General features: G+C 51.2%; 1 protein-coding gene across 4 annotated transcripts in view; it reads left to right on the top strand.

The window, feature by feature from the left end:
* The window catches only part of MXRA7 (matrix remodeling associated 7), a 49,214-nt gene that overhangs the window by 9,803 nt on the left and 12,528 nt on the right, over positions 1-26,883 (top strand). For 2 of the 4 annotated variants that reach the window (XM_073310434.1, XM_073310436.1), the window contains exons 2-3: positions 13,518-13,578; positions 20,560-20,659. In XM_073310434.1, coding sequence (XP_073166535.1) covers positions 13,518-13,578; positions 20,560-20,659 — 161 coding nt within the window. Of the gene's footprint in view, positions 1-13,517; positions 13,579-20,559; positions 20,660-25,473; positions 25,555-26,883 lie in introns of all 4 variants that reach the window. The other 2 variants (XM_073310437.1, XM_073310435.1) reach the window with 2 other exon arrangements.

Here is a 26,883-nt window from a genome sequence, read left to right as displayed (position 1 = left end):
CCAGCATCTTTATTACTATGTGCATGCTCTGATCCACAATGCATTGCAATGTTTCATGCGAATCCAAAGAAAATAAAAACTGCAAAGTACTTATCCAAGGGCTCTGGATACCTCTGACCTCTGGTGTGTTTAAAAATATGATTGTCCTGCTACAGACAGAGATTAACCCAGCAGCCTCCCCCACACTGGGAAGTAACCAATTCATCCCATAAATACCAGCTCTTGCCATGCTTCTCCCTTCCCCAGTACCTGTGGGGATGAGATCTTCCCTTGTCATAATGTCTCATGAGACAGGCTTTAAGTGGCTATCAGCAGCTCTTTTGGGATAGATTTGGGTTCGTCGAATGCTGCTGCAGGAGTGTGGTGTCTGCCCTTCCATCCCATGCTCCTGATTCTGCCTGGCCTGGTATGGGCTGCTTATGAAAACTACGTTCAGCCTTTTCCTGTAGGATTCCAAATCAGAAGTTTGGGACACAAGCGGGACCTGAATGTTATCTCCCCTTTGTATGTGTCTATCACTTTCTCTTTCTCATGTCCCTGTCTTCCCCCAAATCTGGGGTGTGTTTCTGAGGAGGTGCCAGTTCTGGGGACTCTAGAGCTGTTACTGTGTTGTTCACTGTAGCCACTTTGAACTTCCTGGAGGTAGCTGTGGGGGTAAAACTCTGATCCTCCTGCTCTAAGAAGCACAGGCCCAGTCTGCTGAGGCTAAAGGAAAATCTTCATTAGCAGTATAGGGTCTATGATGCCCCGTCAGACCGTTCTGATTCCATCCAGTAGAGGGCAGTGGTTCACAGACACTAGCCAGTTCATGAGACTACTGTATAACTACTCCACTGGGCCAGGGTGTATAACTACTCCCCTCCCCTCCCCAATTCAATTTTGTTGCTAGCCACTTGCTAAGCTTTTAAATCCAGATTGGCCATAGCAATTGCGGATTTCCCTGGAAGAGGAGGATATACTTTGCACTTACAGCCCCTTTCATCCAAAAATCATTGAGTGCTTTTAAATCAGTGGGTGAGGTTTATCCCAGCTTTACAGGTGGGGAAACTGAGGCACATCAAGGTGCCGTGACTTGCCCACGGTCACACAGTGGGGGACTAGAACCCGCTGACTCCCTGCCCTCTAACTGCTAGAGTCCTGACCGGTTAGTCCTGCCCTCTAACCGCTAGAGACACAGCCTCCTTTGGTTTCTTAAACACAGTTGGGAGGTGTTAGGGCCGGCCGCCCAACCTGTGACTACACTGACTTAGCAAACTGCAGGGCGAATGTAGCCAGGGGCCTGGTGCTGACAGACACAAGACATCCCAAGGAGACAGAGGAGTCTGATTGCGACGCAGCCCTTCTGTCACAGCTCACAAGGGAGATCGGAGACCTCGGGCAGGGAGGGGAATAAATAACTTGAGATTCGCGCAGCCAGAAATCTGACTGTAAAGGAGCTGCCTGGGCTTGGTGCTGCCTTGGCGATAATTCCCCATCTGGGATGCTGCAGGGGTCTCAGGTGCAGCCGGCAGGGCATGTGACTAGCTCCTGAGAGCCCTGTTCCCCAGGGTTCCCAGTCTGCCCTAAGGGAACGGTGTGTGCAGAGAGTTCAGTGCTAAAAAACGAGACAAGCCTAAGAAGTGCCTTCTGTGCTGAGCCATGGAGTCTCTCCTGGGTGGACCTGCCCCTTTGGCCAGTTCAGGATGCACCTTCGACGGGAGCACAAGCCCCTTGGCTGGCAGGCTGCAGCGGCTCAGTGGCAGTAACCGGCAGGCGGGGAGGGGAGAGGCTGAGCCAGTTCTCCTGGAGAAAAAGGCTCTCAAAGGCAGGGAAATGTGTCGTGGACACATGGCACAGGGGAGAAGGGGAGATTGCTGGTGGTGTTGCTAGCTGAGCTGGGGAGCAGGGCAGGAGAGGTCAGCTGGGCCAGTGGTTTAAGCAAGTGGTTTACAAAGCAGATTGGCTACAGCCCTATCTGGGCTTTATCTAGACTAGCATTTTAGTCCTGGTGCTGCCCCACCTGTGTGAGCAGGGGGGGCTAGGACAGACCAGCTGCTGGGGTTTAGCCCCCCTGTCCAGAGCTGGTCTGCATGACCCCAGGGTTAAAATGCCGGCAGCTGGTCTACACTAGCACTCCCAACGTTCCTACCAGCAGTATGACAGTCCCAGGGGAAAGTGCTAACACAGATAAGGCCTTAGGGGGGCATGGAGGCTATTGAGGATTGGGGGTGCAAAGGAACAACAATCCATCCGGGCAGTTGGACTCTCCCTAGGAAAGTTTTATTAAACCTAGTAGCCAGCGGGTAGGTGGGAGGTGGGCTAGGTCACCCAGCCATGGAGGGATTTGCTCTTCAGAGAGGGTCAAGCCCGCTAAAGGCAGGGAGGTTCTCGCCAGCTTTCAAGTCTAAATCTCAGGCAGCACAATGAGCGCCTGGCTTCCCCCGGCTGCTGCGGGAAGGACTCGCAGGATGGGGAGGCCACTGGCAGGGCTCTTCCACCACAGGAATGTCTGTAACAGGGAAGCAAAAATAGATCAATTCAAAACCATCCTGGCTTAGAGCTCAACCCCCAACATGGCTCCTGCCTCCTTCCCAAAGGTATTTATTGGCACCCTAAGCCCCACTTCATTGCCCTTCCTTTGAGCACTTGGGCAAGGGGAAGGGGTGACTGAACTGAGGATTAACTCCTCAGTCGCCAGCGGCCAGCCAGTGCCTCTGCCCCCTGTCTCTCACCCACAGCGGAACCGAATGTGGCTCACAAGATGGTCTAGGTCCCCAGGTCTGGCCCAAGGTCTGGGCTTCACACAGCTCTGGTCTCGTGATCCTAGAAATGAGAGGCGGAAAAGAGACATCCAGTCATAGTGTCAACCACCGCTATGTACGGCCCAGCCCAACTCTCCGCCCTCCATTACCTCAGGATCTAGCCACAGCAAAGTGCTGTCTTGGCCGAAGGGAATGGCCGGTGCAGCAGGAGAACTGGCTGACCTTGCCCTTCTGACTCCCTGGTGGCCCTCGACTCCATCTCATGCCACCACAGCTGTGAATAGCTTTGGCAGGCAGGGGAGCTATCTGCACTGCTGCTTCCCCCTCTGAAATAATTGACAGCTCCCCCGGGCCAGGTTTGGAAAGTGCCAGGCTCAAGAACGCTGCCCTGTCCAAAACAGCCCCTCAGCCCCTGGCCCGAGAGGCCCTGCTCCCCTCAAACGCTCAAATTCACCCACTCTCCAGCCATGTCCGGGATTTCCACTTCGAAGAGCCAAGCTGCAGCCGGCAACGTGTTTCATTGCATGGAGTCCTGGAGTCCTCGTGCTTTCGTCTGCTGGAACCAGGCGACTATTTGGCTGGGCCCTGCCTGGGGAGAGGCCTGCGGTGCTGGGTCTCCATCCCAGGGGTGCGAGCTAGGGTTGGTACCTTTCTCCCACCTGCTCCCAACCGGAGGGCAGCTTTGCCCGGTCCCTTCACCCTCTAATGCACATGATTGCCTTACCCGAAAGCACATCCCCCACCCCGTGTCTTCCCCCTCTTCTCCGTACATACGCCTAACACAGGAGCTGTTTGAGTGTCCTGGTTGAGTGTCCTTGAGTTTGGGGGGGAGGGATAGCTCAGTGGTTTGAGCATTGGCCTGCTAAACCCAGGGTTGTGAGTTCAATCCTTGAGGGGGCCATTTAGGGATCTGGGGCAAAAATTGGGGATTGGTCCTGCTTTGAGCAGGGGGTTGGGCTAGATGATCTTCTGAGGTCCCTTCCAGCCCTGATATTCTATGATTCTATGATTCTATGAGATGGGATGTGGGGCGGAGTGGCTGGGTCACTTGCAAATCGGGATGTGAAACGGGTCCAGGGCACCGAGGACCTGCCTCTCCTCATTCTGTCCTCTACCCTCATCCCCTCAGAAACTCCCCCGCCATGACCTCTCCACCGCCACACCAGCCTTTTCACCCAGCCGATGGAGACATGTATATTTTTGCCTGGCAGGGCACAATTGGGCTGGGCAAGGCAGAATTTGATGTCTCCCTATGGGCTAGAAGGGAAGAATATTGCCCCATAGCCCCAGTGGGGTTCCCTGCCCGAGGCAGCTGCCCACTTGCTTCTGCAGCTGTTTCTTGGTGCATGGGAGAACTGGAACTCCCCGGCTACATGGGCTTGGGACGGGGGCAGCGCTGAGCTGGTGATGGGGAAGGGGTGGAGGGGGCATTTATACACTGAATTGCAGCCAGGCCTGAGGTGGCTCGCATGGCATGTCCTTTCTTGGCCCCTCAGAGCCTCACTGGCCAGGATTATTTCATGGGGGAGCAAGGAGGTTTTATGCTGTAACAGCTGCTTTCCTAGATGCACAAACGAGGCTGAGTGGTGTGATTTGGGTCAGAGGGGATGTTCTGTGTGGTGACCATCTGCTCGGCCAAACTCTGCAGAGAAGAAGTCCCTTCTTTCCCCCTTTTCTCTCGGCTCTTCTTTTTTATTCCCTCTCCTCTCTGCCCCTTTCTTTCTCACTCTTGCAATGTCTTGCATCAGGCTTGGATCAGAAAGTGCAGCCATAAATGGCAATGTGTTACTCACGTCTGCGTGGGGCCTGGGTAGTTATTCCAAAGCACACGCTTTCCCTCCCCTCTCCTGGAGGCTGGCTACTCGCTCCTCCCTCCTCCTGCCAGGGTAAGAGACACGCTGTTCTGCCCCAGCCACTCTGGGGAAACTGAAGCTTCGCCTCCCAACAACGAAGGGCAGCTAGACGCACCAGCCCACTTGGCCAGATTTCGGTTGCCCCCTTTGCTAAAGGGAGGGGAGACTTGGGCTTGAGGGAGCTCCTCGCAGGGAGGGTTTGGGCTGCACAGAGGAAATGGGAAGAGGTGAGGTAATGGCTTGCATTGTCCAGCATTGAGTTTAAAAACAGATTATGATATGACTTTGCCAATGGGTGGGGGGTGGAGTGAGGGGACAGACTTGTATAGCAGAGAGTGAGCTGGGCCTCCCTCCTGACAGTCTCTTTTTCTGATCCTTCCCATTTCCTCTCTCTCTCACTTCCTGGTCCAGGGGTTAGGACTTTGAGTGGGCTAATCATTAACAGTTGGGTGCATTCAAAGCACTCTACAGGTATTAAGTCAGTCTCACCACGAGTGGGAGGTGGGTAGATCGCTATTGTTATCCTGATTTTACAGGTAGGGAAACTGAGGCAGGAGGTGGTGTGACTTGTCTATCTTAAGGTTTTACACTGCCACCTATCATGTATCCTGACTGTCTTCCACATCAGATCAATAGCAAAGTCCCTAGCAGACTTCAAGGCCCCAGACTGGCAGAGCCAGGACTAGAACGCAGGACAGCCTAGCTACCACCTCTGGACCATCCTGCCTGTTCTTAATTCAGTTAAAGGCCAAGCTCTTAACTTTTTTCAGCATTGCAGCATTCTTGGGATTTGATTGCAAATCTCATAATAATTGGTGTTTTTCTTAAAGCCCCAGCTGCTGGAGTCATGTGAATACATGAGAAGCTCAGCTGTTATTTAAAAAATTCCAGGAAAGGAAGTTTCAAGCTCGGATGACCTAAGTTCATCCTAAAGGTTCAAACACCAGAAGGCAAATAACAAATAATTTTGGTTATTTTTATTATTATTTGTAAATCTCATGATTTTTAAGCCAACCTTGTGGTTTTGGGGGTGCCTGATTGAGAGTATTTTTCACGTTTGGGGTTGGCAAGACTGCCTTTGGAAGCATGCTATGCTACCCTTTTGTTTTTGGAGGGTTGTGTTGGAAAGTGGCCTTGTTTTGCGGTGATGCTGGGAGTCAGGATGCTGGGTTTTGTTCCCAGCTGGAAAGCTGACACTCTGTGACCTCAGGTGGGTGACTTAACCTCTCTGTGCCTGTCTCCTGGGGTGTCGTCATAACTCCCACCCCTCCCATGTGTGCTGTGAGGTGTGACTGTCTGCAAAGTGTTCAGAGACTCTGAAAGAGAAGGCATTTCACTGCAGTGTTTTTGCTTGAAGGCACCAGCAGGGGAGGTGCTGTAGAATGGGCCAGGTATGGCAGAGGTAGCAGGAGCAGGCAGGGGTCACTGAGGGCTGCATCGGCCAGGGTGGCTGAACTATGTCTTTGGCACTGGGCAGCTGCTGCATAATGAGGTCTGTCGTTAAGCCTGCAGTGACGTGATCTTTGTCTGTTACAGCAGCTGGCCCGAACTGCATGTGTAACTGTCCTCCAGATGCTCCCAGATAATTATCGCTGTGTCCTGCCTCCCTAAGGCAAGCAGGACTTTTCACTGCGGGGAGGTGTCCTCCCTAGGAGCCTGTGCTTGTTGATGCAGCCAGCGAATTGTGGGGAGAGGAGAGGCCAGGAGAGCACAGGGTTTATGGGCTCACCTAGCCAGGGTGCTTCGGATTCTGCTGCCAGCTGATGCGTCCCCTTCTCCCAACTCTAATGCTCCCTTTGCTTGGAGGGGCAGCTTGCCCTGATGTCCCTAAAATGTCTCCCTGCACCTCCCCCTGGCCGCTTTCCAACTGGGCAGAGCTCAGGGCCCAGCTTTGCGCAGAGCCTGGGCTGGCTGGGCTGTCTGCCTGCCGGAGCTGCTGCAGTTGGTTAGGCTTCCACAGGTCCTGGAGCCTCAGTCACACTCAGGGCTCGGCTGGGGTTAAAAACCAAACCCCGTCTGCATCTGCAGTGTCCAGGCCGGGCAGCCGCCCGCTCTGAAAGCAGGGTGAAGCCCCATCCCTCTATTTCACACTTTGGGAAGTGAATGGGGTCTGGAGTGAACCCTTTTCATGAGCTGATTATTCTACACTGGGATTCAGGAGCTCTCGGTTCAGTTCCTGGCAGGTTAAAAGCTCAGTGTCAAGAGCTGCACAAAGGAAGCCAAAGCTGCTGTTGGAGCATAACAACAACCAGTTTCATTCGTCCTGCAAAAACCCAGGAGCTGTGCCAGATATTATAGTGCACCATCTGCTGGTCCCTTCTCTGTCAGCTAACTATTTACATCCCTATGGACGTGGAGCAGTCCTGTAATGTCTCTGACTCCCTGCGTGACCTTGGGCAAGTCACTTAGCCACTCTGTGCCTCAATTCCCCACCTGTATAGGGGGATCATAATCCTCCCTTTCTTCCACCCTGTGGTCTTGTCCATTTAGATTGTAAGCACTTTGGGGCAGCAAGGAAGGGCACCAAACCCACCAGCTACTCCCACTTTCGCCTCACTAACCCCCCCCCCCCCCCCCCGCCCTATCTACTGGCTTTGTTCCCCTGCCCTGAAGGCCTCCATGCACTCCCCATACCCTCCTGGGGCAGTAGGAGTGTCCTCAGGCCTCTGTCACTGAGTCCCATCTGTCATGGAGCTCCCCTCTCCACTGTGGGGCTACAAGCTGCACTTCCCGAGCCCCTTCAGCTGCCAGTATCCCCCTCTCCCTGCCTCCCATCTTGTCACAGGGGCTACACAGTGCGAAGGGGAGAGCTGTTGCTCCGGTGGCTTGAGATGCTCTCCCCCGGTATTCCCCCCCACCCCTAGCTGGGGACTGTAGCTCTCACTCGGCATGTTGGCATGTCTCCTCAGAGGCAGGGAGTGCTCATACGAAACTCCCTGAGAGAGGCGTGGGGAGGGCGGATGGGGACACATCCCCGTTATCCCCTCCCATCCCAACGCTGACACCTTTGTGAGCCTCTCTTCTAGCCTGCAGCTGGGAGGGTGCTGCAGGTCTCGGCCTGGTCCTGCCTGTTGTGAAGCAAATTGGACACAGTGGCTCTGTATCCCTTCCTCTGTGTTAGCATCGGCTCTCTGCTAGGTGCAGTACTGTCAAAGTCAGGGAGAAGAGTTTGTGGCGTGAAGGGTTGGCGGGGCAGGTAGGAAATAGGGCTGGGCAGGATTTAAACAAATGGCTGCGCAGCTCCGCTTCCGAAGCTGGCAGGGCTCTCAGCAAACAGGCAGCACTGAGCTCTGTACCAGGCTGGGCATGTTGGCAGGTGGCTGAAGGGCTGCAAAGACCCTCTGGAATGAGCAGCTGTCCAGGGGAGGCGAGTCTGTCACACAGACCCTGCAAGTGCTGACTGGGTAAGAGGCTGCGTGCCTCTCCTCTCCAAACTCCTCCTGCAGCCTGCTAGCCAAGACTCAGTGCACTGGCATCTAGGGGAGCGGTTCTTATCACCCTGCCAGGAAATCTAGACAGGCCAAGCCTTGGAACAGCCGTGATGCCTTTGCCTTAGGTATACTTCCAGCTGCTTTCGTGGGCCCTTAGGAGCCAGTCCTTTTAGCTTGGACCCGCCTTTGTTCATGCCGTTGAAAAACTCTTGACTGTAGGTTCATTTGGCTCCTTGGGTCCAAATTCTGGCTTGGGTCACAAGTGAATCAAGCTTTTTAGGTCTCAGCTTGGTATTCACCAATGAAACAGAGACGACGCATGATTGTTGATGGGGAGGTGGGGGGCACAATTTCAAGGTTCTGATGGTATGTAGCAGGGTTCAGGGCAGGGCATACAAACCCTGGCAGAAATCTGGAGGGGTGAGGGGACATGTGACCCCACGTGCCTCCTCCCCCACGTGTTGCCTCTGAGCTTGAAGGTCAGTCTGTGCTCAGGAGAGGCCCAGAAATGGAGCAGTGGGGTGGGCGGGTGGATCTGCAAGTCCGTTATGGGGTTTACCTGTCTAATACAAAGGCTGGTAACTCCAAGGGTTGGTTAGTTAGACGTGCCCACGGGCTCTCTCTGCCATGGGCTCGCTTTATTGGGGTTTGCCACAACAGTCCAGATGCTGCAGCATCTCTCGCGCTTTTGTGATCAGGCCTGTGTGTATCCAAATAAGAGTCCACGACGACAGCTTTAGAAATGGGCAGAGGCAATCCCAAGAGGGGTGGGAGTGTGGGATTGCCCTCCCCTTAGGGCTCTTCTGAAAAGTCCATTCGAGCACAGTGAACCAAGTTCTGGGTGGGCCCGGGCCTGGCGGCAGGGTTGCTGCTGGGGCTGCCTGTGAACCATGGTAACTGCGCTGACATGAGAGAGCCATGCTACCCGAGTCATGTATTGTTCCAAGCTAATGCCAGCTGCAGAGGGGCAAAGCCCACGTGGTTGGGTGATTAAAAGCTGGGAGGTTCTTGGCTGCACAGAGATGCCAACTACTTCATAAAGAGGAGCGAGGCTTCGGGGTATAGAGTCACTGCTTATAGACTGCACACAGGCCAATGGCTCTGCTATCCGGCAGAGGTCTCTTCCCCACGTTAATGAGTTGGCAAGTAATGCAAAGCACCAAGGCCCTTGAACTGGGTCACAGATCTAGCTATGGAAGTGGGTTAAGAAGCCTGTCCTGTCAATCCGAAGTGCACCCAGGAGTCCAAGGGTAGCAGATTTGCTGTCAGAGGCGCAGAGTAATTTCCGAAGCACAGTGGTGGCCATGAAAACCGTCAGGCCACATCCTCGGCTGCTGTAAGCTACCGTAGCTCTCCTGACTCCCATGGAGCTGCACCCGCTGAGGAGCTGAGTTAATGTTTGCTTCCTGGCTGGCTGCCCTCTACCTGGGGTGGGTAAGGGCTTGTCTACACGGGGAAACTTATGGGCATAACCATTCCCATGTGGGCGCTGCATTCCAAACAGTGGGGTGCCGTCTATGTACGCAACACCTGCACTATGTGCCCATGTAAGCCCTGAATACGTCTTCCTGACCAGCTGTGCTCACAGGATGATTCCATCTGGGCCCTGAACATGCACAGAGGATGTCATTTTGGGATCCTCCATGCAGCATGACCTCACAGGCCCTGTACATGTGCAGTCATGCCTTGAATGCAAGTGTAGAATTGCATGTGTTAGTAAAAATGCCCTGGCATGTTCCAGAGTCCAAAAATAATTCTTTATTCCGGAATAATCACTCCACTGCCCACAGTCTGTATTTATTCTGGAGTTGCCCCTGTGAAAGTGCGGGGATCTTGGAGATAGGAGGGGGGGCTGGCTCAGCTAAGGTGTGTAGTGAGTGGTAGGGAATCAAGAGTGGGCGTGTAAAGGTTGAAATGGACAAAATGAGTAGCCAGGATAAGACCCTGGGGGGTAGACTAGAGGACCCTTGTAGTCCCTTCTAACCCTCCCCATGTACAGCACCATGCACTTCCCAGGTCTGGGGTTTCCTGATGCTGACAGATGGGAGCTCTCACTTCTGTCTCAACGCAGTTCACGCAGGATAACGTTGCACCCCAGCATGCAGAGAGGGAGGGATGGGGCTGTGCTCAGATGGGTATTACCCTCTTCCTAATGGGAGCCTGAGTTGGTCTGCTGCCGGCTCTAAGGATGCTGGGCTGGATTCAAAAACTCTCATTGTTCCCTGCTGTAGATAATTCTTCACCTGTACTGGAGCTGAGAAATTCTTCTGCATGAGGAGTTATGGGACTACAGACTCTGGCGGGACCCAGAGCCTCAGGATGTCCTGCTGGGCTTGGTGGGACCCACAGCTCCTGGTTGAGAGGATTTTCCACACTGTTGGTGCCCTCCTGTGCAATGCAGGCCAGGGGGAGCTCCCAAGGACTACCTGGAAATCTGACCACTGAGCCTGCTTCTCTCCCCACCTACTATCCCTTCCCAAAAATATGCCCATCTGCACACAGGCATGGGGAGCTCCTCCTAGGCACCTCTGCAGCTTCATTGCTAACTGAGAGAGTGTGACTTTGCGAAGGAACTGCTCCCAGGAGTCCCAGGGCAGTGCTAGCCAGCTGGCTTATGCCAGTGCCAGCCTAAGGCTCAGCACCTGAGCCGAGTTGCCCTCCCGGCAATGCTGCTGACATTCTTTCCACCACTGTTCATAAAAGAAAGGGCTCTGTGGGCTCCCCCATCCATCGCTCCGCCCCCAACCATGCTGGCCTGGGAAGAGATGAATGGAGAGTGAAAGGGAGCTTCCATTTTTGGAAGTGTGGACCAAAATAGCTGTGGTAGAATGTGTGAGAGATGATGGGCGTGTGGGCTGTCCGCGACCCAGGGACCGGAGGTGCAAGAGGAGCCCAAATGGCCGTGAATAATGCTCATTCCCCGCTGATGACATAACGTGCCCGGTCCTGGGCTCTGGGCTACAACCCAAATTCCTGATGTTTATTATAAAACTGTGCTGAGAAACTCCACTGGCCTGTTCTGCAAGGGGGCAGCTCCTGTCCTGCCTTTCATCTCTGCATTGCTGACTGAGTTCACCTGCACAACGCCTGCCCGTGACTCAGCGAGTCGGCCCTCCCAGCCATCTTGGTTCTCCTTGTCTCCTCTCCCATGTGGCTTCTCAACCCCCTTCCTCCCTAACTGAGCATGGCAGCTTCTCCTGGCTCTTTCTGCTCGCACACAGACCCAGCCCCTGCCCTGTGCACCCCCAGCAAGCTGGGGCAGCTGTGAAGGAGCGATCGTTTTGACTCAAACGTGGGAAGCCAGACGAGCCGGGGTGGAGGCAGGAGCCAGGACTGCGCACCCTCTGGATTCTGACAAACTGCGAGTCTCCTTGCCAGTACTGGGGAGACAGAGAGAGAACACTCTGCCTGCTGCCTTTCTGATGTGCATTGCAGAATCTGAGTACTAGACTCGTGTGTGTGTGTGTTGGAGAGAGGATGGGAGACACTCTGGAGGCATCACTATGATTTTGGAGGAAGAAGACTGTAGTTTTCTTCTCCCTTTTTCCAGCCCATCCTCCATGGAGAGTATCCTGATCAAAGTCCGGGGCAGTTTTCTTCCCCATGCCCCCACCCCAATAACCGTGGCCCCTTACAGCCCTCTCTGAGGTGCCACGGATTTTGGATCCTGCCCCATGGTAAATTTTAAAAAATGAGATGCTGCTTGTTCATTATTCCTTTTTGCGGTTTAGTTGTTAGCCCTGGGCTGGCCTGTAGGACCGAGAGGCTGGGCTTGTTTCGCGCCGTGGGCCAAGGATGGAGCTGGCCTGTAGGACCGAGAGGCTGGGCTCATTTCGCGCCGTGGGCCAAGGATGGAGCTGGCCTGTAGGACCGAGAGGCTGGGCTCATTTCGCGCCGTGGGCCAAGGATGGAGCTGGCCTGTAGGACCGAGAGGCTGGGCTCATTTCGCGCCGTGGGCCAAGGATGGAGCTGGCCTGTAGAACCGAGAGGCTGGGCTCATTTCGCGCCGTGGGCCAAGGATGGAGCTGGCAGTGCTCCTACCCCTGCAGATTGTTAGAGTTGCCAGACTCTTCCCTTTACAAGACTCTGGGTTCCGTTGCTTACGTCTTTACCAAAGTTTAATAGTTTGGGCTGAAGTATGTTCTAGCACCCACATGTGTTGGAGCAGGGTCTTGAAAGGCAGGGAGGCGGCCTTTGTATCAGGGATGTGCCTTTTGACATACCTGTGAAAATTGCCTGCATTTGGTCAAGTAATAAGCTTTTGAAAACTCGCAATTTGCTAATGCTCTATCAAGTCTCTGCTATGCCTTGCAGCTTAATTCCCAGAAGAGTCCATCCTCGCTGAAAAGGCACCAACCTGGCATTGAGGAGGACTTTCCCTGCCGTTGCAATTCCTGACTTCTGGGCCTTGCTGGATCTAGATCAGGCATAGGAAATTAGAGGATGCTTCTACATAACATCATGTGGAGGAGGAAGCTGATTGAATCAAATGCAGAGTGGATAAGAGCCAGACCTGGGAGACACAGGGGGGACTGGAAGCTAATGGAGGGGCAGCTGATGGAGGGGAACGAGACGGAAACTGGGAGTTGGGTGAAGACTGGGAGGAAATGAGGGTGGCTGGCCAAAGACATTGGGACTGGAAGCCAAGGAGGGAAATGGGCGAGGGGGCTGAGATTAGACTAGGGGAGACTGGGACTGGGAACTAGTGGAGTGGAAAGAAGAAGGTTGTGGGTGGGGAAGAGCTCACAAGAAGCCAGGGTCTGACTTGCAAAAGCGTGAGTATGCTCAACTGCACCTGAAAGCACTAGGAGCGGTGCCTGAATATGCCAAGTACTGTGAGAAAACAGGTGATGGCTCATCTCACGGGAGCGCCACAAAGATAAACAAACGTTTGTGGAGCACTCGGATACTGTAGTGCCCTAGAAAATCAATAACTCTCCCTTCAGATCAGGATTTGAATTGTGTGCTGTAAATAAGACGTAGGGCCACGCATGGAATAATGAAGAGAAAACATAATGAAGAGAAAATACTGAATAGCGGATCATTAAATGAGCACTGTCCGTCCTGGGCAACAAATAGGGCAGGGGTCCTGTGGAAAATACAGCATGTGACAACATAATTAAAGACTGTATCATAATGTATGTGCACAAGGGAGAGGGCAAATTAAGGATGCACAGGCAACCATAATGTTCTTTTACTGTAGTGTGTGTGTAATATATAATCTTATTAATAAAAACTAGCTCTTTTCATCCATAGATCTCTATGCAGGTTAGTATCATTACCCCTATTTTAGATGGGGAAACTGAATCACAGAGGGGAAATGATTTGCCCAAGGCTCACCCAGCAGCCAAATGGCAGAGCCAGAAATTGAACCCAAGTCTGCCATGTCCCAGTCCATTGTCTGATTCACCGAACCATGCCGCCTCGGGGAGCTCCGTTTGCTCCACACACTGTTCTCCCCTCTGAACTGCTCTGCTCTTCATTCTCTCCAGGAGGAAGATCAAGCCTGGGAAAAAGAGAGACTGGTGGTGAAGGAACCAGAGCTGGACGATGGTAAGTGCTGGCGATGCAGCAGCTGGTGGGAGAGAGGACGTAGATAGTGCCACCTTGCCAAGGGCCAGCTTGGGTCTGAGCTGGAAGCTCCTGAATACTGAGAGTGAAATTTCCCTCTTCTAGAGTTCTAGGCAAAATGGGAGACAAGGCCAGTGTGTCCAGGGTCATGAAACACAAGGAGGAAAAACTGTATAAAACCCCTCAACGCACGTTGCGGGGCCTTTTTTCATACTCCATAAAGAAATAATCTGCCGCTGCCCCATGAAAAAATAGAGTGGCAGGTGACACCCCCTTTTCTCCTCCCCCATACAGATCACCTTTCAGTTTGTGGGGTGTGTTTCCTTCCACCCATAGGTGCTGGAACTAGGGGTGCTGCGGGTGCTGCCATACCCGCGTCTTGAAGTGGTTTCCATGATATACAGGATTTACAGTTTGTTTCAGTGGCTCTCAGCACCCCACTGTACGCATTGTTCCAGTGCCCCTGCTTCCACCAGACCCACATTGTGTGCAAACACACTCAGTGTTTCAGTAACACAAGGGGCATCTGACTTTAAGTGTGCACAGTACAATCAGACCATGGGAGTGGTGGGGGGCGTTCGGCAGGCTGACAAATCTCTGTTCTTGGAACTTTGGCAATGATAATGCCCCAGTGGCAGAATCCAGGAGAGTTGTGGGCTAGACAGTGTGGTGGGAGGGCGGGGACAGAGGACTTAATAGAAAGCACAGACCTGGGGTAACATGAAACAAATGGCAACCTCACCAGTTGAGGGGACCACCACAGAACTCTGCCATTGAGATCAGAACCCAATCAATTTACACCTTCGTCAACTTAAAAACTCTGTCCCAGCAAGAATGAGGCTTGAGGTCTCTGTCCCTTTAAATTCCCAGCTGGCAGAGAGAGTGGAAAGAGAAGGGAGGGCTGCAGGAATGCAATGGCCTGGGCATTCTTCGCCCTGCTCATTGTGTGCCAGGCACAGAGTCTGGGGTGGGAGGGCCTGTTCTAGGACAATGCTGGGGGACCAGGGCAAGGCTGTCACTTGCTATAAATATAGCCCCTGGTCAGCAAGGCCTGGAAGCTGCTCAGCTGCAAGCCTCTGGGGGGAAGGCTGGGGATTAGCTCCCCTCAGCAGCTGACAGCTTCCTCTTCCTCCTGATTATTGAGCTATTAATTCGCTGGGTTGGGCTAGAGTCAGCGGAGCACAAAGAACAGATAGCATCACTGGCATTTGTCATTGCGGCGGCAGCCTGGCAGGCCCTGGGTGGGGGTGGGTGGGGAGGGGGAGGGGACCAGGATGAGCCATGCTGCTACTGGGTTCCACACTGCAGAGAGGATGGAGAGCTGAGGACAGGCCAGCAATGTATGAATGCAGCTGCCCCCTCCCGGGGCTTAATCCTTTTAAGACTGCGTGTGGCACACCAGCTCGACGGCGGCTCTCGTGGGTTCCTCTCACCTCCCTTCTCCTTATATTGGTTTCACCCCAGCAGCTCCCTCCACATCCTGATGACAGATGTGCTGCGCCTTTTGCTTCCAGCCGTTGGCATAACACGAGAACAAAGCCTGGCAAAAAGCTCCTTGAAGGCACCAGGGATCTCCAGAGGGTTTAGCTAGAGCTGTGTTTAACTGATTCGTCAATGACTTTATTAGAAAATGATTAATAGATTAATTGGGACAACAACACAGGAACCTTGCTCATAACTCTTCCCCCCTCTCCCCTACCCCAAACTAGATGATGGCAGGCAAGTGTGTGTGTGTTGACCAGGAGACTGTCCCACAGCAGCACCACGGTCAATGTGATGGCTTATAGCCTCCATCCTGGGGGGGGCCGGGGTGGTAAGAATCCCTCCTCCCTGTCCCACTTCCTTGCTAGCCTTTGCAGCCCCCGTCACAATCCCTCTGGCGCAGGAGGCTTATGACAGATGCTAATCCTTGCAATGCACCTTCAAGGCAGGGAGCCGCTATCACCGTTTCGTAGAGAGGGGAGTGTGTGGGACAGAGCCTGGCACTGCGAGCTGGCCTGACTTGCCCCAGGGGAACACAACCAGTGGGTGGCGGAGCTGTGATTAGAACTCAGGTGTCCTGACTCCCAGTCTAGGGCACATGCCACTCAACTGTGTTGCCTTTTATCCTGACAAATTCCCTTAATCTCCTGTAGACCTTCAGTTCTACTGTCTGAAATGCAGCTGCCTCTGGGGTGGGAGAGGGCACACAGCAGGCCACACAAGGGATGGGGAGGGGAGTCTGGGCCCAGTATCCTGTGGCAAACTGCAGCTGCTCTTGCAACCAGTCTGTTGTTCAAAACTGTAAGAGAGCCACCAGTCTCTCAGGAGGAGGTCAGCCTGGGCTAATGACGCTGGGATTTGGAACCTGTGCTACCAAGGAGTCAGAGCTATGGCAAACCCATGCTTGGAGTGGGGCTGAATTAGGAGTCCCTCTATTGGCCATTGGCCCCCCACTTTCACTGGCTAGTGGGGTCAGTGTTGAGGGGCTCACGGCTCTTCCCTATCTTCTCACACCTGGAAAAAGCACCCCCTCCTCCTGCTCTGGGTTGTCTGCGCTGCCCCAGTCCCTGCAGCACAAGGCTCCGTGCATGGTGCCTGCTACAGGCCGCCTGCATGGCAGTACCTGCCACATTAGCAATAGGCGGCCACACCGGCTTGTTTTGCTAAATGAGGGCCTTCACGATGATGTGCCCCCGGCCAGCATTACGGTAAAGGATCAAGGCTCCAGCCTTTTCCAAGCTGTTAAAATTCTCTTGCTCAGTTCTCCTCCTTTCTGTCTTCAAGAGCCTTGGGCCAACATTAACAAAGCGCTTAGGCCACAGTTTTCCGCGCTAAATTCCTCAGGCTCAGTTACAAAGCTCAGCCACGGAAACTGATCGGAATCTCACTAAGCTGCCCATCTCCAGCCTCTGCATTTCCCTTCCCAAACTGCTGTTTGCCCGGGCACTCACTTGCCCGGGCTTGGGTTCTTCAGTGTCGGTGACATTGTCGTTGTCGTTGTCGTCGTCATTGTTTTATTAGAAGAAAAGAAAAAACAGAACCTGAACACTTTTCTCTCTTCTGTTTTTTTCCTCCCCCTGACTCCTTGTTCAATGGTAAAAGGGAAAAAGGAAGTGAGATGGGTAACCCCATTCTGCGTGCCTGAATTCCTCCAGCAGTTTGAAATTAGGGTGACCAGATGTCCCAGTTTTATAGGGACAGTCCCAATATTTGGGACTTTGTTTTATATAGGTGCCAATTACCCCCCACCCTGTCCCGATTTTTCACCCTTGCTATCTGGTCACCCTATTTGAAATAGATGCTATGATCTTCAGTTCCTGCCCTAAACTGTATTGCTGGGTGCTGTTAAAGTGTTACTATGTCCCATCCCTGAAGTGGCTGCATTTCCGGGTAAGGTTAAGTGTTCCCTTTTCCACTACTGGGATGGGGAGGCAGAGGGAGTTGTGACGCTTAACTAACCATCCTGTCCTTGGATAAATGGTACTGTAGACATGCAGGCTGCAATTCATTCCCTTTTAAAGGAATGTTCTAAATAATTCAGGCATTTTAATGGGCTGGATAAGATGATGACTCAGTCTGGCCAGTGGGGATACTAAGCCATGTGTGCGCATCTAGTATAACCACAAGGATCTCGGATTGTCAGCCAGCTACCTTTTTATTTCTTTAATGCATTTTCTATTTACGCACTTATATGGCCTCCATTGCAGTAGTGTCTGAGCACCTCACAGTTATCACATCTTCTGTGAGGTGGGAAAGTATTATTGTCCCCATTTTACACATGGGGAAACTGAGGCACGGTGCGATTAAGTGATTTACCCAAGAACACGCAGGAAGTCTGTGGCAGAGCCAGGAATAGAATTCAGGTCTCTCTAAATACTAGTTGAATGGCCTAAACACAAGACACCATTCTTCTTTTCTTTCAACAAGCAAAGTTGTACAGAAACCTCTGGGGAGCTGGCAGGTTCCTGGAGCTAGAGCCAAGGTGTCTAGGAGAGTAAGAAGCACTGGGTGTGGAGAGGTAGATTTGAATTAGGATTCTTTTCTTTTTACCAAATGACAGCCAGTAAGAAAATACCCTGCAAACCCAGCGTCTTGGAAACCTGCCGACATTGGCGGGGGAAATACACAAGACAAATATCTTTTTTTAAAACTCACCTCACGGCTGTTCTATTTAAGTAGGTCATTTTATACTCGTAAATATTTTGCAGTTCCTGGGAAAAATCATGCCTAGAATTTTCAATGTATTTCCTGACACTTATCTCCAATCTGAAGAGAAAGAAAGCCCTTGAGCACTGAAAACTTCCAGCTCTTTCCTTCAAAACCTACAAGCACAGGTTGGCAGGCAGATGGGCGAATGGCTATTCCCCTTCCACTCAATTTCTAGAGTCCCTTCTTCACTCTGATCTGAACAGCCCCTGTTCGGGGAGGGAAAACCGGCTTGGTTTTCTATCAAGTAAAAGATGTTAAGAATAAAGATTTGTGATGTGAAGGGCACCGATAAAGCCTGATTCTCCTTTCACATACCTTAGTGAAACTCCACTGACTTCAGAGAAATGACTCCTGATTTACACCAGTGCAAGTAAGAGGAGACTCAGGCCTGATATCTCCCCGAGCAACAACCAGTTAAAGGCATGTTTCAACGGCACTTTTAAGGCTCGTTTTTAGTGCCTGGTTAACTGAGCCTAATCTCTGTTTGCTTCCAGTTGATCAGGCTTGTTTGCCTGCCAGTGCTGAGTTTTTTCCATTGAGGGAAATGAGTCTTTACGGAGCTGCGTTTTCTGGGCTGTGGAGCGAGGGCACTGTGACAGGCTTAGGTTTGCTGAGCTGTTGGGCAATGGGTGTAGCTTTTCACAAGAGGCCAGACAGCGGCCTTTGTTTTCACTCCAGTGCTACGGCTAAATGATTAGCCCTTGATTCGGAATCTTCCCCAGTGGAAAACTGACCAGGATCAGCGTGAGGCTTGTTGACACACTGAGGTGCAGCAACTGGGGAGTGAAATGTGAAATATTTGTGGAAGTGGTGGATGAGGAGAAGTTCTGACTGGGAACCTCTGTTTCCTGTTAAGTCTGCAGTTTTAACAGGTTTGTACCAGTAAACATCGGTTCACACTAAAACCTGGATGCATGCTCTGTGGGATATTTTTTTACCCTAGCAATGACTGTCATGTAATAAACATGACACCTGGGTTCTATTCCTGGCTCTGCCTGTGTGGCCGTGGTGAGACAAGGTTGGTGATCACCTCACCCACCATGTCTCCCTAATATTCTGGGACTCACATGACTACACAACACTGCAAGCGGCCTTCGGCAAGTCATTTCACATCTCGGTTTCCCCACCTGTAAATTGAGGCTTGTACTTGCCTGCCCCATGGGTATTCTGAGGCCTGGAAAGTGTTTGGAGCTCAGCTGTGGACAGAAAAGCAATGTGGTGGCAGTTTTTGACCTCTGTTTTTCCAGACCTTGAGCTTGGGAAGTAGGAGAAAATAGCTTGATCAGGCAAAGACAAGAGGATTAGCAAACAAAGGCTGGATCCTTCCAAGGTTCAAAAGTTCTCTCTTTCTCGCACTAGCTAGGGCAGGTACAAGGGATATTTACAACACCTCTGGTCTGTATCCTTCTCCTGTGCCGGAAGGAGCCATGCTAGAGTATCTGGCAGGAGGCAACATGGCCCTATGGTCCCTGGAGCGTTGACTTTATCTCAACACAGCCGCTAGACGTTTTATTTATTTTTTTATAAAGCCAACAAATATGCACGAGCCCTGGCCCTCCTGGGATGCATTTTGGGCTGACTTTGTGCAGGAAGATGACCCTGAGGAGTGGGTAAAAATAAACAAAGAGCTTGAGCAAAATCTGCTTGGAGAAGCTAAAGCTCTGGCTCCACATCTGTGAGCTACAGAGTTTTAATTAGCAAAGAGATGTGATCTAGGGGCTTGGGCAGAGGAGAGAATGCCTGCAACAGAGCAGTGGTTTTCAACCTTTTTTCATTTGCAGACCCCTAAATATTTCAAATATAGGTGCGGACCCCTTTGGAAATTTTAGACAGTCTGTGGACCCCGGGGTTGAAAACACTGCGTTCTCCCAAAGGGATGCGACCCAAACTGGGTAATAAAGAGGATCCTTTTCCCGTTGTGTCTATCCATTGGCAGGACTTCATGACCACTGCAATCACAGCTGTTGATCGGGTCAAGAATGCTTTGGACCATCTCTGTTTGCAGCCCAGGAATTTGCCACATGGTGTCTCCCTTTCCCAAAGCCATTTCTCAAGCTTTCTTGCAATGCTCCTGGCTGCTGGAATGTTGTGATTTCGAAGCCCGGGGCATGGCCAGGGTGACTGGATCATCGTGATTTTGAATAGATTATGTGTTACATGCCCAGTGTGCTTACAGCATGGTCTCCTGAGCGATTATTCACAAACCCAAAGCATGAGCATGGGGGTCCTAGCTCCTGGGGAAGGGGGGAAAGGAATGTCCAGACAGAAATAGAGATGAATTCTGCAGGCTACGGTTACCATCCTCCTGCTAAGCCCAATGAGTCTCCAGAGCTCTGACTCCAGGGGAGAGAAATAGCCCAACAAGTTCCCTATGCGGTAGAATTTAGTTGTATCTCATTTCAAAGGGGATAGGTCACTAACGTTGGACCACAGATTGTTGCCAACTCCAGGTGAGTTGGGCAGACTCAGTGACGCCAACAGCATTAGATGGTTGTGATGTTAGTCAGCTGTAGGCAGGACTCTAACCCTCTCCCTGAATGACCAGGCCAGGGTCTTGTTAAAGGTACTGTTCGGCTTCCACTGGCATCACATAACTTTGTTGAAGATTTTCGTGCCTCCAGTCGGTGTTTAGCTGTCAAATGTGCTTCCAGGGTGGCGCCTCTCCCACTCTAGGGTGCAACAGGAGGAGCGCAAGGGATCCATCCATCCCATTGACCGCCTGCCAGAACTCACCAGGGTCTCCTTTCTCACACAACTGCTCTCTCTCTCCAGCAGCGGACGAGCAGATCTCCTTTAAATACAGCCCCGGAAAGCTGAGGGGGAACCAGTATAAGACAATGATGACCAAAGAAGAACTCGAGGAGGAGCAAAGGTACGTTGAGCTTCCTCTTACTTTGGACAAAAGGCCACCTTGCGGCCATCCTCTTGCAGCACGGTGTCGATTTTAACCCCTCTCCTCCATGAGTAGCAGCGGGAGCTGTGGTGTGAATGTCTGGCCAGTGCTTTTGGTCTGGACCTGTCCCTTTAAGAGAGGTTGGAGAGCTGTTAGAAGCAACCTGGATTTGGAACGTGGGGAGACCATGACACTGGGTTCCCTTGTATCTGCTCAAGCTCCTTCTGTAGATACTTTGGGTCAGATCCTCAAAAGCATTAGGTGCCTAACTCCCACGGAAATCAATGGGAGTTAGGTGCCTAAATGCCTTTTGAAGATCTGGGCCTTAGAGGCAGATCCTCAACTTGTGTAAATTGGCACAGCTCCACTGAAATCAAGGGCAGGAACCTCATCTGGGGTAAATCAGCATAGCTCCACTGCCTTTATCAGAACCATGTTGATTTAGTCCTGCTGAGGCTTTGGCCCCATCTTCCTTTCTACATCACTTACCTGGTGTGTTTTCATGGAAGGTCTCAGAAATGAGAGTTTTCAGAGATTGACTAAAACCCAGAGATGCTGGGACCCAGAAGTTAATGTAGGGCTTTAGTATTATTTTCCATTAATACAATAAGATTGTGCCCTGCAGCCTGAATGTAAAGGGATGATGATAACCATTCAAGTCATTGTAAAATTTATATGAGATAATCCTATGGTACAACCTGGAGAGGGCAGGGGAGAACAGAGAACCTGACATTCAGAAGTGCTGAGCACTCACAAAATCAAATGAGGTCATTGGGAAGCACAGGTACTCAGCAGCTATGAAACCCAGGTCCCAGATGGCCTAGTGGCTCTTTCCCACCTCTGATTTCTGTGGATCAAGTTCACAGTTGCTTGCTGAGAAGGCCTGAAGTTTGCTGCTCCTCTAGAATTCTACGTGGGGTGCTTTCCAAGGCTCTTTACGCCCCAGGGCTTGCCACGTTTTCATAAAATGAACTTGGCAGATTGAGTTGCCATCTTGCAATCTGATAAAGCCCAGACTAAGCCCCCCCGCCAAACCGCAGCCTGTGCATAAAACCCCATTTTGAATGAACCGCTGTTCTCAGCTCAGTGACTACGAGCAATGGCACCAATTCAGATATTTCTTAGGTGGGGCAAATTCCATTTCCTCCTCACCCCCAGCAGGGACCCTGTTCCAGTCCCTGCTCATCCCATCCCATTCCTCCCTGCCTCGTTCCTTCTCCCCCCACAGAGACCCTGGGTTTCCCGCAGCTGGGGAGTCTCCTCTCTTTCTTACCTACTCAGTGCATGAGCTGGTGCTGCCAGACGTCAAGCTCTCAGTGACTCCCCTGCACTCCGCGAAACAGGAAGAGACTTCCTGTGAGCCACGTTGCAACACCATTTAGCTGATCCCCCGTGTGTCTGTACGGAGGGGTAGCTAGGCCAAATTTGACTGGCGTCGCAACCCCATGCGCCAGGTCGCAAAGCCTCTCGTGGGTCAGATTTCAGTGGCACTGTGACCATGCAGCTGAAGCAACGCTCCATACTGCTCCCGCACAGCTGTATGATTTAGTACCAAAAAACCACCGCTCAAAAGCGGTCAGGCCACTGCAGCTTAAGAAATTTTGAGCGAGTGCAAAAACCTTGGCGATGGGGGCATTCCCACCCCCTCCCAGCCAGTCCCTCCTAGGTGCCACTAGCTACCAGCAAACTAGTGTGTACATTGCTGTACAGTCACTAACTCTATGGGGCTTCTCTGCTGAGACTGCATTCTATTAACTGGGGTATGTTCTTAACAATTGCCTCCAGACAGTGTCTAGAGTGATAACTACCGGTACTGTACCCTGCTACCCACCCAACTTCTGCAGTTCCCTTTCGTTCAGGCCAGAGGGGAAGGTTTGCCTTACCTCCAAACAACAGAGCCCAGATTTTCTCCCTACATAACACAGCATATTCTGGGGTTTTTACCCATTGCCTTTTCAGAACAGTAATGAAAGTTGCGTCGCTGATGAATTCTCAAAGGCTGCCTAAGGGACTCTTGTCTCTTAAGCTGTTCATTCCTATTCAGATGACTATCTCCACTGTGAGAACACACACACACGTCTCTATAAGCTGTCTGATGGACTGAATTTTCTTGGGACAGTTACAGTGGAGCAGAGTTTTCCAGGCCCAGTGTTTTGGGTCAATGCCATGGGTGGCAGGTATGATAAAAAAGCCTATGGTAGATCTATAGTTACTAAAGACTTGAGTGAAGTGAAGGAAGTTTATACCCTTGTCACTGCATCTCAGACTTAGCTGTTAGGCAAATTTAGCTTCAAGGCCTTGGTGATTCCTCCTGTCCAGGGTTGGGGATAATGCTGGTTTTCTAGCTTACTAACTGCCAGGATAGTGGGTTAGGCAGCTCTCTTCCATTGCTAATGGGTTGGCCTTTGTGATGCGGCAAGTGGGGTTCAAACTGTTGTCTTTTCACTTTAAAGTCTACTTCCCCTATGGTACAACGAAGGAAATATCCACCTCTGCTTCTGTAGTGGAAGCCCTGGAGCCTGATTCTCCATTGCCCTGCAACTTGGGTAATCACATACGTTACTGCAGAGTGGGTGTAAAAAGCTGCTAAATCGGAAGGGTAACATTGTACACCTGCTCTGTACTGGTGTAACTGCCCGCACAGGATGTGAGGCAAGGGAGACGCAAGCCCTCTGTTTTATCCCACAGCCTTGTGTGCTGGGGCATAGGAGAGCCATGGTCTGATGAGGACCTGTTGAAAGCAAATTGGGAACTTGTAACATAGGCAGTCTATGAGAGGATCCAGCCCAGGACATGTGTGTCATAAGCCAGGTTCCCCTGGTCTTGGGAGATATAACAGAAAGCTAATGAATTATAGATTGCTGCCATCTTGATCCTGGCAAAGCTGAGCCAGAACCGACAGTCTTATGGGATTTTCCCCTCAGGAACCCTCTGAGGCTGTCTTCTCATCATCCTTTCAGTGCCAAGCAGTGAGAGAGGGGCCTCGCTGGCTTTGAGGAGGTAAAGGAGCAGTGAATGACTTGCTGTGTTCCTAGTCTCCTAGAAAACTGACATGTCCGCCTCGTAAAATGCACCTTTGGGATGAGATGGGCCCAGTTCAGCTGGTGATGTGTTTCTCTGGGATTGAGGGCTGTAATCTTAGGGGAAGAAGTGCAGGATAAACTCCTGATTGCTGGGCTATGTGCAGAGAAGCCTAGCAAAATCAAACTCCTGCCCAAACAAGAAAAAATACTCACTAGGATTCCCGTTGACTGCCCTGAAGTTAGGTTCCCATGAGTGAGCCTTGCTTTCCCCTGGCTGTGTACCCTTTCCAGCTCACTGTGTGGAGATCACCTTTAACTGTTACTTTGCACTGGAGTTAGAAACTTTCAGGTTACCTTGCAGCCCGATGGCAAAGGCATTTTACCCACATCCTTCTTACCGGCACATTGGAAAAGTGCTGTAGTCAGAAGAGTGACTTTCCATATAGGTGACACTGTGGGGTTCTGTATTTAGTTTTGCTCCAGTTCAAACTTGCTCCATTTATAACTCAGCAGAGAATTTCCCCTCCCCCTGTGCCCCAGAAGCTTCAAACTTCCCTGGGGATCTGAGAGTCATGCTGGGCTCTTTCTCTCTCTTACCCATCATCAGTTGTAAAGAATCTGGAACAAAACTTTGTTGCTAGTTTTGTTACTGATCCATGAGGCAGAACAGGCTCCAGCTAGCTCTGCTGTATCTGTGGTGACCCTGTATTGGTGACAGCAGTAAAAACTTGATTTGCGTTTCCCCTTTCTTTATATTTCTATCCGGACCAAACTCTCCACTCGCTAACATGTAGCAAGTTGGCCATGTCTGGTAGCTTCATCCCACCATTTCCACTCAGACAGAGCCCTTATGGACAAGTCCTGTAGAACTGAAAGTGAATGACACCAATAGGGTTCTATAGAAATTACTCTTGGAACACCTATTGAACCGAAAGACTGTCCTACTCTACAAGTGTTTAAACCAGCCTCTATCGTACTGTGTGCTCTAGCTCAACCAGAAGTTATGGGCTGAATGCAGGCATTGTTGTTTGAAGTTATGGCCTGGAGTTCCTGTTCTGCAAGACGTAAGACGAGGTGATCATAATGATCCCTTCTGACCTTAGAATCTGTGGGCTGAAATCCTAGGACACTGAAGTCAATAGAAGTTTGACCCTTGTCTTCATCAGGGCCAGGATTTCACCCCGTGAAATTAATCCTGGAGAAAGGTTGATTCTACAAGATGGCTTCCTCATCAGGTGCATTGACACACAGGATCCATCCCCTATTTCCATTTAATTCCTTTTTCCTGTGAGGTACCGTCACACCTGAAACCTGTCGAGAACACACCTGGAGTTGGCTCTTCCACTTGGGGGTTCTTTTCAAAGTTCTGCTCGGCGTTCCATGTGAAGGGGCATTGGCCGACTGCTGAATTTCTCCTAACGGCTCCTTTATTTTCTTGTCAATGTTCCATGTTTCTGTGTGTTTGTCAGAAGCTTGTGTTTTGTTTCTGGTTTCTTGTCTTCTGGATCTCGGCTGTGGCGTCAGCAACTTTTCATTTCAGGCTTCACAGCTTCCTCTTCTCTAGCTGCTATATTGGGGCAGAGCTGCCCACAGGTAAGATGCTAAGCAGATCAGTTGAGAGTAGCAGTGCAGCTCAGCCGCCTCCTTCGTCCTGCCTCATACCCCTTTACATCCTCCCCCCCTCTCCTCTCCCCACCGCCCCGCTGCCAGGCACCTCCTGACAATGCTGCTGTTTTGATATGACCCAGGTTTGCTGCGTTTATATTGCAGGATTGAACTGACCTCTGACCTCACATCCCTGTAGCAAGTACCTTAGGTCCTCGGCCACAAACATTCTTGCAAATCTTTTTGGTAAGGAGATGATGTTTCTTAGAAGTAGTGGTACCACCTGATAACCTCTGCTAGTATGTTTTGTTTTGTTTTTGTTTTTAAATGAAGTAACCATGTCTGTCCCACCTCCCTCACCCCCCCCACTCCCTCCTCATAACAAATTAATAAATCTACTCTCCTCTGTGCCCCCATCTCATTTTCCATCAGCAGCACAAACTGATCTAGAGAAACGGGATATACAGACCTTTGCCTCCTCTAGCTATGGCTTGATCTGGCCTGTACTGAGCAGCTGTGACCTCTGCAGTAAAAGCCACTTGTGCTCAGCATCTCTTAGGCTCTGTCTGTCACGCTTGTGTGCTCGGCCTTTGAAACTTGGAAGTTAGGCCCCTAAATCCACTTTAGCCCCCCAAGTTTGAAAACTAGGGTCACAGCCTGGATGACGGAGCCATCGCAAGTTGTGCCTTAGGTTGTGCCGGCTAAAGTCGCACAGAAAGGCGTTTTGGTTGTTTATCTGATAGCATCTCTTGTCTGTGCCTGGAGGAGTTGTCAGCCCCATGCAGGAAAGGGGAAGGGAATGCAGCAGAAAGGGTTATTTAATAGAAAGCCATTTCTGCTTCATGCCACCCCGCATTGCCTCAAAACTGCAGATATTTTTGCACCACTTTGCTTGATCCAAATTGAGGATTTATCCCTAAATCTGCCCTAAATGCCCTGATATGGGGAGGAGTATATAATGTACTAGCTGCTGCAATTTCCTGTCTCTGATCATTTCAGTCTTAAAAATAGAGGCACTTCTCAGAAAAACAGAAGGAGGTGACCAGACTGGTGAATGTTTTGGCTAAACGTGGTTTACCAGATCCTGTTTCTTAAGTCTTGTCTTCTGCACTAGTGATTTGCCCCAGTTCTGGCCATCAGTTGCCAGCCATAAGTGTAGCTGCCCCAATGCAAACCACTGGTGCAAACAGGCTAATCCACAATTTTCACTGGTGTGGTTTACCCCGGTTTCATGCTGTACCCGTGCAAATCACTGCTTGTAATGGTTTAACCTGGCTCCATGAGGTGCTGGCACAGGTGCAGCTGTCCTGGTGGCTGGGCCAAAAGGGGGTACAGGCAGTGCTCTTAAATGCAACTACAGTGACTGAGATACACTGACTATTTTTAAAGTAGCCTTTGTCAGCTGCTTCCCAAACTTTGCTCCAACTCCAAAAAGAATTTTTTGCAACTGGGCAGGAAGATGATCAGGACTTCACCCAACTCTGTAAACTTCTGCAGGGCTGGCAGACCGGTGTTTTTAAAGAGGAATAATTCCTTTTGGTCAGTTAATCCTTTTGTGACCTCTTTTCTTGGCCC

This window comes from Lepidochelys kempii, chromosome 14 (assembly GCF_965140265.1).
Source record: "Lepidochelys kempii isolate rLepKem1 chromosome 14, rLepKem1.hap2, whole genome shotgun sequence".
Taxonomy (NCBI): domain Eukaryota; kingdom Metazoa; phylum Chordata; order Testudines; family Cheloniidae; genus Lepidochelys; species Lepidochelys kempii.
Note: the sequence above shows the minus strand (reverse complement) of the source record. Positions and strands in the feature narration are given on the sequence as shown.